At 35.1% G+C, this 13,162-nt stretch overlaps 1 protein-coding gene across 2 annotated transcripts in view; it reads left to right on the top strand.

Moving 5' to 3' along the window:
• The window catches only part of CDKL5 (cyclin dependent kinase like 5), a 176,441-nt gene that overhangs the window by 99,448 nt on the left and 63,831 nt on the right, over positions 1–13,162 (top strand). For both annotated transcript variants that reach the window (XM_018043886.1, XM_018043885.1), the window contains exon 4: positions 7,516–7,561. In XM_018043886.1, the coding sequence (XP_017899375.1) occupies positions 7,516–7,561 (46 nt within the window). The remainder of the gene's footprint in view (positions 1–7,515; positions 7,562–13,162) is intronic.

Here is a 13,162-nt window from a genome sequence, read left to right as displayed (position 1 = left end):
GTTCCGAGGGGAAGATGATGGCATGGCTAGGCATGCTGTCTAAATGTCTTACGTGCATTTATTCTCATTTTACATCTCAATAAAGATTTATAGGGGGCATAAATAAAATACCCCCAGCCCATAGCGGGTAGAAGGGATTTGATGTTTTATTGGAAACAAATGAGATCATAGATTTTTGTTATGTAGGAATTTTATTACTGACTTGACTTGAAGGCAGTTGTTTTATAGAAGACTTTTTCTTTGTAAGATCCCACTTCCCACATCTTCCTTTCTTGGCTGCATGCTTTCTCATGTACTTGATGATGTATTCATATCTTCATAAGACTATCCTCTTTTTAGAGCCTGAGCATGGGAGTTTTCCTTGTAATGCTTTTTAAAATGTAAGAGTTCTTAGCAACAAAAAATAATGTTTTTATTTATCTTTTGATAGTTCACTATATGATGTTTAATGGAACCATATTGCAAAAGTTATTATAAAAGTAATTGTTGTTTTATGAAAATGAAATGAATGTAGACATTTTAGTACCTTGATTAATAGCTTTAATAATTTTTGAAGAATTAATCTTTTAATCATCCCATTTTCAACTAAAATTTCTTTTCACAGTGTATTAGTCTTTTTCAAAGATTTACCTGATCTCAACAAGTAGTCAGGCTCTTTTTTAAGGGAAATGCTTATAGTGGACTATCACAAAACCATTACAATGAATAAAACTAAAGCAAGGTTTCTCAACATCAGTACTTTTGACGTTTGGGGCCAGGTAATTCTTTGTGGCGGAGACTGTCCTGTGCATTGTAGGGTGTTGAGCAGAATCTGTAGCTTTTAACCACTAGATGCTAATAGGAAGTGTATGCTGCAGTCCATGGGGTTGCAAAGAATCAGACACAATGTAGCAACTGAACAACAACGACAATCCCCTACCCTGTTGTGACAACCAGAAGTGTCTGCAGACATTGCCAGATGTCCCCTTGGGGCACAGTTATCCCCAGCTGGCTAGATTTATGTTTAAATCTCAACTATACAATGTTGTACTTAAAAAAAGAACTGTTACAAAAGGGTGTGTAAAATAACATGCCAGTTATGATTTTTAATGTACAAAATAGGTAAATTTGCTTATGGATGAATTCATTGGTAGTAATAAAAATGTGTCTGGGAATGGTACATACCAACTTTAGGATGGCAGTTACCTCTGGGGAGAGAAGGAATGGGCATGAACAAAGATTTATGATATTTCACATTTCAGAAAGAGAGCAAAGCAAATTAAACCAGCATATTATAAACTTAAATCTCAAAGTAGAATACATTTTTTCTTTATATTTACATGATCAATCGTTTCTTCTGTGGCATATCATATAACCTTCACTGTACTTCTTTTGTCAAAAATTTTTACTTACTGTCATGCATTATTACACACTAGGATGTAAGCGTTTGTACAAATGAGATGCTTCACTTACTCACTCATGTTAAACTTAGGATGCCACATTAAAAAAAACCTCACATAAAGTTGGGGCCCAACGAACAGTTCTCAGCTGACTAAAATACACACCTGAGTATTAATCTTTCTTGATTACGTCTGAAATACTTAAATTTAGTAGTTAATCTAACTTTTAGTATTGGCAGACTATGGTAGTTTATACGTATTAATAATAAATACAAGTCAAGGAAAGATCTCTGAGGGATTCCTTGGAGAACAGTCTGATTTTTATCATTGCATATCCTGGATAATGTTTTGTATTTCTGTTAAATGCTCCATTGTATCTACTTGCCATGGAATGTATCCTGTGCATGAATTTACTCCCATTTTATAATTTTGCTCATAATGTAAAAGTAACTTAAATAATTTGTCTAAGTTAAGATTCTGTTAAATACAAGTCTGAATATAGATAAAGATGGAAATATATGAAATATTTGCACATACTTTTAGATGTATAAATATTAGAACAGACTTTAGACAACTATTTGAAAAGTTTTGTTGCTGCTAGCATTTTGAGAAAATACAGAAGAGAAATAAGCGTAACTCCCTAGAAGTGAGAGAGAGAGCATGTGTGTGTATGTTTCAGAACATATCCTTTTCAACAATAGAATTTATGTATATGATTTGCAGTGGCAAATAGCATTGCCATAGATGAGAAATGGCCTCCAGAATCAATCTTCCTAGGTTTAAAATTTTAGCCTTATTACTTCTTAGTTGTATGATCTTGGGGCAAATTATGGCACCTCATAAAATTCAGTATATTTTTATCTGTACAATGAACATGTTGGTAAGATTCTCTTCAGAGAATCTTGATTTAATTTGAAAATTAAATGAGTTAATACATGGGAAACACAGGGCTTGGCACAAAAGTTCTTAAGAATAGTAAAATAAAGCTGACTTTTTAAAGTTACCATATCTATCTATAAGGTGATAATATTTATGTTTATAGGATTTTGCTTCTGCTGAAGGATCACATCAGTGTTTGAAAGCACTTAGTGTGGTCTTTGCATACCAAATACAGAGTGAAATATTTTAAAATACTTGTCAAGTTGTAATTTCTCCCAAGGAAGGGCTTCCTCAGAGAATAGAGAATGAATTTTAGAGTATAACCTTTGGAATGGTTTAATCCATGAATAGCAGAGTAAAATAAAATCATTATTTTTTTCTGTTCTGTTTCATAATGCATGTTGGATATTTTAAACTAGAGCAAAACATTTAAAAAGATGACTCCTGCTACTTCCTTATAACTGTATGATTGGTTTAGAGAATTTACTGTTCCAAAGCATAATTAAATCAAGTTATGTAACTGCATTTAAAATAACTTAGTAAATTTATGATCATTAATACCAATCAGTTACTTTGCCAACATCTTAAGAAGGGACAATTGATTCTGGAAATAAACCAATGACTCAGGAGCTTTAGACAGTCAGTAGCAGAAGTGAGTTTTGATTACAAGTTTCTGTGTTCAGTATGGTTGTTCACTGATGGATGCATGGTTTTTATGGGGTGGAGGGTCATGAGAATACAGGAAGAAATATAAGCGCTAGAGGTATTTTTTTTTTAATTTGTTACTACTTTAAAAATTTATTTTTCATTCTCTTTTTTTCCAATTGTGGAAATTTATTCTGAAAAATGTTAAATGGCTTCATTTAGCTTGTTTACTCATGAAGATAGTAGTACAATTCAGGAGCCTCTATCTTTCTGCATTCCAAAGTAATATAATTTCAATTTTGAGACAAAATTAAGGGTGAGGCATGGAATGATCATTAGTGTTTACTTACATATTTTATGATATCCTTAGTTTGTTGTTTAAAATATGAGCTCTTAAGTAACTCCTTGTTTAAACAAAAAAGACGTTGAAACAAGTAGCAGATTATGCCTATCTTACTAACTACAGCTGGTGACATTCTCTTGCAGATGTTGTGGGGGCAATGCCTTGCTTTTTTGAGTAAATTGAATTTAAAACACAGTTCTTCAGAGTTTTCACATATTTTTTCTTTGTCTACATCTATGTTATATGTAACATCTCAAGGTGGTGGCATGAAGATATTTAAAAACAAAACCATAAACTTGTAAAAGTTCTGTAAATTAAGAAACTAAACATCAAAGATCATTAGCAAAGTCCAGGGAGATTGTTTGAAAAATACATTCTATCTATTCTATTTTCTGAACCAGAATATGGCAAAGTATCCAAAAGGAATAGGAAAAGACTTGGATCATCATCAGCATCTATATTGCCAGTCTTTTCCACATCAGCATCTATATTGCCAGATCTTTTCTGAGACAAAATGCCTCAAATACAGAAGGGCAAGAGGTAGCAGCAAGAGGCAGCATTTTGTATCCTAGGATGCACAGACCCCATGACAAGGTGTGGTGAAGGTGAATTAGTAGGAGTAGGGTGTGCTAGGAAGTGTGGGCTCAGCAAACAGCTCATTCAGAGAACTTTGCCCAAGTGGCCCAGCCTCAGACCAGCCAACCCAACACAAAGAATGTTTACTAAGAATCCAGGTTTCAAATTGGGCTTGGGTACATCAATCTGCCTTTGAAATGCAGGTTGCTAAAAAGTCCAACTACCTTTTTTGCTGCCTGACACCAAGCCTGGTGGATCTCTTCCTGTCTTAGTGAGGATGAGTTATAAATGCGAGTGAGGCTGTGGCTTATGAAAAGTCATGAATAGATAAAATACTGCTCTGAAGATTTAAGAGCAACACATAGTTCTGAAGATAATGTTTTTGGTAACAAGCAGGTGAAGTTGTCTCCTAAAGGAGAGCCAGGAGGATATGGCCTCTGTCGTGGCAATGAACTGACATGAGGCAAAAAGTGCAGATGTTGGCTGAAATAAGGACCGACGAGAAACCCAAAAGGAAGGAAAGAAAAGAACAAAACCGATAGGGCAGTTTTGATTAATTCACCCATAAAATAGTCATTCATGAAATATTTATTGAAAACCTACTATGTGCCTGCCATTCTAGACACTTAGGATGCAATAGTGAATGAAATACATAAAGCAATTACGAAAAGTTCAGCCTTAAAGTTACAAGGTTTCTAATGGAAACTTTAGACATATAGGAGTAGAAACAATATTTGAGATTGTTAGAAGAAAACTTTTCTAAGTTCTTTTATTTCCAGGTAATATTAGTTCAGAAACAAACCTCTGATCTCATTGGTACCTAAAGATTTTTTAATGATTGTATTTAGTGTTGGCTGTGGTTGTAGAGTGGGTTCTCATGCTGCTGAAAAGAACTGTAAAATAATATATTTTTGGATATATCAGTTCATACCCCTTGACCTATCAGTTATAGAATTATCAGTTACAGAATTTGCTTTATGGAAATGAAGATGCAGATGTTGAAGTATGTTCATTGGTAGACTGGTTAAATAACCATCTATTAAAAATAATGGTTTTAAAAAGTAATGACAGGTCAGAATATTCCATGTATAATATCAAGTGAATTAAAAGCAACATACAACACAGTATATGTGTGCTCAGGTTCTTCCAGTTTGAGAAAAATTTACTGAAAGAAAATATTATTAAGTATTATTAGGAAGGGTTATATAGTTTTTTATTTCTTTTATACTCATATCCCTTTATATTCTTCTATATGAGTTCATATTAGTTTTATAAGTAGTATGAATAAAAATGTTAAATTTTTCCAGCATCTTCTCTTAATTGTGTGTGTTTTCCACCATACATTGAATTGACTTTATGTAGAAAACTTCCATTTGTTTGACTTTGTTCTGTAAGTAAATACAAAACCCATATTGAGTGTATGTGTGTGTGTGTGTGTGTGTGTGTGTGTGTTGAGGCGAAAGGATTTTTGTGGTATTGATGAAAGCATAAATAAAAGAAGAAACATTTCATTTTATTTGACTCCCCCCCTTCAGACAACTGTTTTATACTATAAATTATACTTATGAGATTACCAGGGGGAAAATCTGATGAATTTCTTTCTTCAAGATGGTGGCAGTCATAAATTTAAATATGTAGTCATATCAGTGGGCAGTTTTGAACTAAGCAAGACCTTTTGTAAAATCAAACAAAGCTTTAACACTTAAGACGCAACAAAAACGTGTGCACTATAGGATGAAATGCTACACTCAGTTGAAATGTGGGCAATTGGCCTCTCTTCCTGGATGCCATCCTGCTGCCCCTTTCTTTGTGCTGTGAGCAGTTTTCTCGTAGGGTTTTGTACTTTCCCTTAGGCTGTAGGTGGGTTGCTAGCTGGAGCCATTTGAAAAGGAGCAGGGTAAGAAAACAATGTTGGTGTATTAAGAGAGAGTAGCATACCTAGCAGAGTTACCTGGTACCTCTGTTAATATTCTAGGTGATCATCCTCCACATCACTTTTGACTTTGCAGTTTTTCTTTCTCAATAATGAAACCATTACAGTATCAAAAAGTACCTGGACAGCTGAGTTTAAATCAGAAGGTCTGCCGATATACAAATAAATTGTATCCCCAAAGCTCTCTGTACTCTACATTCTGTTTCTCCTGTAAAAAAACAAAAACATAATAACCTAAATAAGAATCTTTTTCCTCAGTAGCCTATAGTACTTTCAGATAATTTTCCCCCTGTAACACAAATATGAAAGCTGGTATTTTCTACTATTTTCAACTGGCAGGTGAGAAACAGGGTTTGATTTACAGACATGGTTATGGCTCAGGGTTTGTTTTTCACCATAATGGTCACTTTTTTGAAATTTATTTTTTTCTCCCTACTTTTATGATTCCCTTTGCCTTTATAAGGAACCTAGGAGAAAAGCATGTATTTTGGATAAGTTAATAATTTTGTACCCTTCTGGTTATTGCCTCATATTGTGTCTGTTTTTGATTTGATGCAGGGACAAAGTTTTATAAAAGGTTTGCTCTTACAGATCTGAAAGTATCCCTACTTAGAGTAGAAAAGAGCAGGCCTGAATTATCCAGACCTTTTTATATGACATGTTGACTTTGAAGAATCTATATATTATTTTGCCAAAAGCTTTTTTATTCCTTTTATAGGCTAGAATATTAGACATGAATTATTTAGCATAGTTATACGCTTAGCATTTCCATTTCCTTTCTAGCCTTTTTCTTCTCTTCCAGCCAAAAAAGACCAAAAAAAAAAAAAAAAAGAACTTGTGATGTTTCAGTTGAAAGTAGGGTTCTTCTCACCAACTACTTCTGTTAATTCAGGAGGGCTAAATAAAGGCAGGGGGATGTTAATGATTGGTATTTGGTGGCAAATATTTGTCCACTTTGGATTTGAAATGGGTGTCAATGGGGAGGAGCTGGTGAATAACTAGATAGATTAGGAAGATAGATTTGTTAGGAAGACATAAGTGAAAGGAGGAGACTTGGAAGAGGTATTCTGCTACCAGCAACTACCAAGTATTATAGAAGTTTTTTTTCCTCTCATCTGAGAAACCCAATTAAATGTGTCCCTGGGTTTCAGACAGAGAAGGCAATGGCACCCCATTCCAGTACTCTTGCCTGGAAAATCCCGTGGATGGAGGAGCCTGGTAGGCTGCAGTCCATGGGGTCGCCAAGAGTCAGATACGACTGAGCAACTTCATTTTCACTTTTCACTTTCAGGCGTTGAAGAAGGAAATGGCAACCTACTCCAGTGTTCTTGCCTGGAGAATCCCAGAGGCAGGGGAGCCTGGTGGGCTGCAGTCCATGGAGTTGCTAAGAGTCAGATACAACTGAGCGACTTCACTTCCTGGGTTTCAGAGGGCAATATAGATGTTGTCTATTGTCATCCACCCTGCTACTTTTGCATTGCCTCAAGACATTGGCGCTGCTGGTTCATTCCTGTTCAGCCAGATCAGCCCTTGGTCCCCTAGCCTCTTCCCATTTTCCTTTTCCTTCCCTGACAATGCCTGCAGGGTAGTAAGAAAGATAATTTTGGAACTGAGAAATGAGGGACTGGGGACAAGGAGGATTTATTTTTTATTCTCTAAGTTCTTGCTACTCTGTTTCAGAATATACCTCCAGACAGTTGGGATTCCCAGTTTGAAAAACACTAGAGAATGACTTTTCTTCTGCCTCTTTTCCTTTGCAGGAAACGCATGAAATTGTGGCAATCAAGAAATTCAAGGACAGTGAAGGTATATATATATATATTTTTTTTCTTTCTGTATTTGGTTTTTGTGAATTGAATATGGAAGAGATGAAATCTAGCTGATTAGACTCTGTTCCTTAGATTTTAGAGTCTCAATATCAGAAAGTATAATAAATATATCTTATTGATCATCATGCTTTGCTTTGAAACATCTAGTTCCTCTTGTGTGAATATTTTCAAATCTCATGATATCAGAAAATTCACTTTGTGTTTTAAAGAGACAGCCTTGGAAATCTTGCTTCAAATGCTGGACAGAAGACATGCTATTTACACTGTTTCCACATACTAACAGTTTAAAATGAGAAAACTTGTTTGAAATAAATACTTCTGGGTTCATCCAAGTAGTGAGTGCTGTGTTAAAGGCTTTGGTATTGGTTACTGTGATCTCTGCTTCCTAGTCAGATAGAAATACAAAGATAAGTAGTATGTAGACAGTACAGAGGGAATGGTTTTATATTTAGAATAACTCATTAGGAAAAGAAAAGCTTTTCAAGAAGAAATACCATACTTGGAGGCTTTGCTCACATACAGACCATTTCAAATGGAGTATTAAATTTGCCCTATACTGGGCAAGAAGGTTTAAAATAAAAGTTAACAACAACAACAACAAAAATAGTGTACCCAGTGAAAGTAATGTACAGGAGAAAAAATAAAGCATTTCATTAGGCCATTAGGTTTTAAATCCAGACTATTATTGGCCATACAAATACAGCCAAGTAGTAAAACTGACTCCAAAGACAGACGTGGCCTCTAAGAAGATCCAGGTAGCATTTTTTTCAGTTTTTTTTGACAGAGACTCCAAGCAGAAATATTTTTTACCTCCTAATACAGTGTTCTCATACATAATATCATACATATATAACTGAAGGAAAAGTTTCACAAGGTTATTTTATTTTCTGTTCTTTCTTGCTCATATAAATTCATACAAGTACCTATTTTGGCATCAAATATTTTTATTTCACCATTAATGAGTCACAGCCTGCCATTTGAAAACTAGTGCTGCAAGAGTGAGAGATCCCACCATAGCATCAACTGATCATATCTATTTGGAAGCGTGACAATAGCATTCATAGCCTACCTTCATCAGCACACAGCGACTGTGTACTGTCAGATACCAGCCTCTGTATTTGTGAACATTCACCACCCCTACCTTAGAGACTTAGCAAACATTAAATAACAAATGGGCCTCACTAACAATTCCTAGGGTAGAGACAGTAGTATTTGATGTAACCCAGCTCTGATGTGCTGGTTATGTGGAGCACATGCACGTCAGCTGGGAATTTTAGCCTTGTCTTGGCAGCCTTAAAGAGTAGCCCCCCCCCCAAAAAAAGTAGTTTTAGCTTTTAAAAACAAAACCCTAAAAAGCCCTACTTCAAATGATATACCTGTAGTCTAATAGGAAGCAATAGCCCCAGGCCAACCCACTGGGAGACCATTAGAAGTGAGCTCTTTGAACAGTGGCTTTGGGCTAACCACAGGTGGCCAAGAGACAAATGGTGTTCTACCAAAAAGAGTGGTTGCAACAGTAGATCAAAGCATAACCTTTGCCTGCATATAAAAACTTCTGACTGTGCATTCATCTTGTAAGGCACATTGTCGACCATCAGTTACCACCAGAAATAATGTGTCATCAAATTTTTGAAAAGCAGTGCAATCTAGGCCACATATGTCATTGCTTTAAAAAAGATAAATACCCAATTCTTTACAACCTCTATCCTATAGAATACCAATTCTTAGCTTCAATTAAGTGATATATTTGACCCCACATTAGAGTACCTTCAGATTGGCAATCAGTAGTGTATCTGTTGAAATTCATTGAGCACTGGGGACTTCCTTGGTGGTCCAGTGGTTAAGACGCTGCACTTCCACTGTAGGGGCCTTGGGTTTGATCCCTGGTCAGAGAACTAACAGCACCATGCTGGATGGTGTTGCCGAAAAATAAAAAAATTCACTGAGTACTGAACCAGGTGCTGTAAGATCTATGAAGGTAAATCAGGTCTGGATACTTTCAAGAAGCTTCTGATCAGTTAGAATTAAGACATGTAAATAAAAAGCAGTAAAAGAGTAGAAAGCAGTCAGTGCCTGAATCACTTTGCATAATTTTGAGATAAGAGAGATTATTTCTAGTTGTGGCATCCCAGGACTGTATTGGTAGTTTAAACATTATGGGAAACATTTGATCAGCTCTCATTTCACTGAGCTGACAAAACACAAATCCACTCTGCCCTCATCTCTGCTGGGCCATTATCAGTTACTATCAGAAGCATGCAGCCCCATCATTCACCCACCTTGCACCTGGACACTTCGTAGGCATGCCTGTACATACTTCTGGAGGGATACTTCCTAAATATTTCAGTGATAGAATATGAAAACGTATCCAATTATTCCTAACTTCTCAGTTCCAGGCCTATCCTAGGCACACTTTCCTATTATTTCCAGTTCTCCCTGGGAGACCTAACACAATCTTTTCTGTCTTTACCCTTTTCCTCCTGCCAGAGTATTACCGTGCTTAATGGAAAGCAAGGGAACGTGTGCAGTTCATACCCTTTTGGAGTGTGAAGTGTACATAGATAGTCTAGTGTTGGTGAGGATGTCCATTCAACCCCTATGTAAACCACTTAATTCTGTATCAGTTTATCATCTTAAATTTTAGTCAAGCTAATTATAATTAAAAATATCATTTCATGATAATATTGCCCTTATTGTCATATAGCTCCCATGGTTTCCTTTATTAGTTATCCTGAATATATTCTTTTGATATTATACTGACTTTTCTAAATCCAGTATTTAAAAATCTTTGTGAAGGTAATGAAATAATTCTGCAAAAACAGTTAAATTGAAATGGGATCTGAACCTGGTCTGACCCACATTCAAGCCAATCAAGTATTCTCATGCTGATGGTATCAAAGAATATTTTTTGAGTATATATTATCCTCTGTTAGCTTTAAAAGATTATGATAATGTCCTCTTTTGTTAAATTCATATGTATCCACGAATTTACATAAACCATTTTTTGAGCATCATTTTAAGGTAGACTGCTGTTTAGTTTAAGAAGTTGTTATTATCCTAGGTTATTATTTAAAAGGGAAACCAAAATTTTATAGTAAATAAAAAGTTAAATTGAGAGTTTTAAGTTAAAAAAAATTAAAATTATGAAAATAAATTTACTTTATCTTATAGTTAACACAATTTAGATTATAATAGCAACTATGTACTGTTTCTTAGAGAAAAGAATCAAGTGTTATCTTTTGGCAGGGTGGGGCAGTTTTTACGGTAAAACTATAGGCTAGGTCAATGAATGACTTTCACAATAAAAAGGCCATTAAAATTATACCAAAGGTTTTGTCACTTCTTTTTCAGTATTTTCCTGTTTGTTTTTTTTTTCTTGTCTTCATCCTGTCAGGTTTGTTTTTGTGTTTTTTTTTTTTTTTTTTTTCTCTCCAGTTAACTGGTATAACTCCATCAGGTCATTTATCAGTGTCTTTGATATGATTCTCCCTGAAAAACTTTGACACGCTGGTGGGAATTAAAAACTCCTGTTAAAAGGAAGGAATGCTTGAGTGAAGACATTTTTTATTTGAGATCCTTTCATTTGTTAATATTTTCTATTTTGATGACTTTTGTTTCTTTATTCATCATCATAAATGTGGAGTCTCAGATAATGAATTCTTGATGATAACCCTGAATGTTAGTATTATAAATTTGTCTATTAATATAAGTTTCCACAGAGAAACACTTAACTAATAAATACCTAACCAACCAGAAGTCTCCACAGAATTAATTCTGCTCGGTATGTATTTGTATTTTTCTGAGAAGAGAAAAATGATCAGAGACCAAAAAGATACTAGAGATTATTTAGTTAAAAGATACTTTTCAGGCTATGTATAATGATAAATTGAGGCTAATCCTCCTACCCTTCCTATAATTCCAATCTTGTACATTGATATTTGATGTTCAGATGATAATCTTCCATCACTTTTGGATCAGCATTCTCTTATGTGCCAGTGTCTACCATGCTCAATTCTTTAAATAATCTAAGAGCACTAATTTAGATAGCTTTGGACCAGCAAGAATTAAAAACACTGTTCAACCTTTAATTAAAGAAGTCCTGTGGTCTAAAGTTTATTTTTGACAAACTTTTGAATCATCTGATGTGATAGTACCTTTTGTTTATTCGAACTTTTCTGCCCTTCCTGAATGTACGGGTGATAGGGTGAAGAGAGATCCTCCTCACTTGTCATTGGGCCTCCATACATGACAAGGAGGCTGACTTTGAGGGAGTTGTGTAGTAGTCTATGGTTAAGATAGGATTTAGGCTGTGTCTTTGCTTTTCTATCAAAATTGCTTGCATTTCATATCTTGCTCCTGTTTATGGTTTCTATAGATAAATATTTTACCTTGGAATGGACATAGTTGTTCTTAACCATAAGAAAATGTTTAATTGATCATTCTTTCCTCCAGTTTATGTCATCCTTATTTTTACTCAGACACTAGAAAGTTCTATTCTGATCTCAGAATCAAGGGAACTCTGGCCTCTTGTTTTGTATACTTGTACAAAACAAGGGTTCATAATCTTTAAATTCAAAAATCTGATTTCTCTGTAAGAGAGGCCTTGAGACAGACTTTCCAACCCTTGGTTAAACAGATGAATCAGTTCACTAAGTTTGAGCTAGTCATGATTTCACCACAATTATTTTTAATGACCAAAATGGATCTCTTTCAAACTTCAGGGATTCTTCTTGGATTTGGTGAACATTTTTGTACCTTTCATGTTTTAATCCATTTCCATTGTGCTTTATCTGGCTTTCATCTCTGAAGATTTAAGAGTTCTCATCATTTTTGGTATATATGACAGCAGCACCACCATTCAAACCCCCCTGGCCATTTTTCTTGCCTCGTGTTGATGTTACCTCTTCAGTCAGGGCATCCAGACTCAAAATGGCACCATTATGGTTTTGTACCATGATGGCTTGACTTTTCCCCACAGAGTACGTGTTTAAAGTCCATTTTGGGGTGCCTCTTTGGCTATACAAAAGTGTCAAGTTTGTGATTTCATAAAGTAGGTTATAGTTATTTCTGGACTTCTTTTCCAAGCCCACAGTTCTTTAAAAATAGAGTTACAGAAGAGTTTCTGCTCATCTTTAGATTTTTCTCTTTTCATCGTTTATCTTTGCATTTCTTTTGCTCCTGTGATCTTTCTTCTTAAAAATTGTTTTCTTTTACTTTGTATCTCCCTTTTTGATTTTTATGTGTGTTAACTTTCAGCCTTGCTGGCAAGTTTAGAAATAGGTTAGTTAGTTTGTGGGTTTTTTAAATGTCCTTTTTCTGACCCTACTATTTAGTCATCACTCAGTAGAATTTACAGAACTTTGTCAGAAGCACTACCTGTACTAAGCTAAACACCCTCCATGGTAATTGATGTCCAGGTCTATCAGCATGCATATAAGCAGGAATCACATGGAAGGGTGTTCAGCAGCATCTAGTAGAATGCTAATACTAGTTTACTGCTGAGGAACCACAGCTACTATTTGATTAACTGAGACTAAGACACAGACCCCAGGATCTTCATTGAGCTTTTCTTCCACTG

The sequence above is a fragment of the Capra hircus genome (genome assembly GCF_001704415.2).
Source record: "Capra hircus breed San Clemente chromosome X unlocalized genomic scaffold, ASM170441v1, whole genome shotgun sequence".
Classification (NCBI taxonomy): domain Eukaryota; kingdom Metazoa; phylum Chordata; class Mammalia; order Artiodactyla; family Bovidae; genus Capra; species Capra hircus.
The sequence above is the reverse complement of the archived record's forward strand: the minus strand, read 5'-3'. Positions and strand labels throughout refer to the sequence as shown.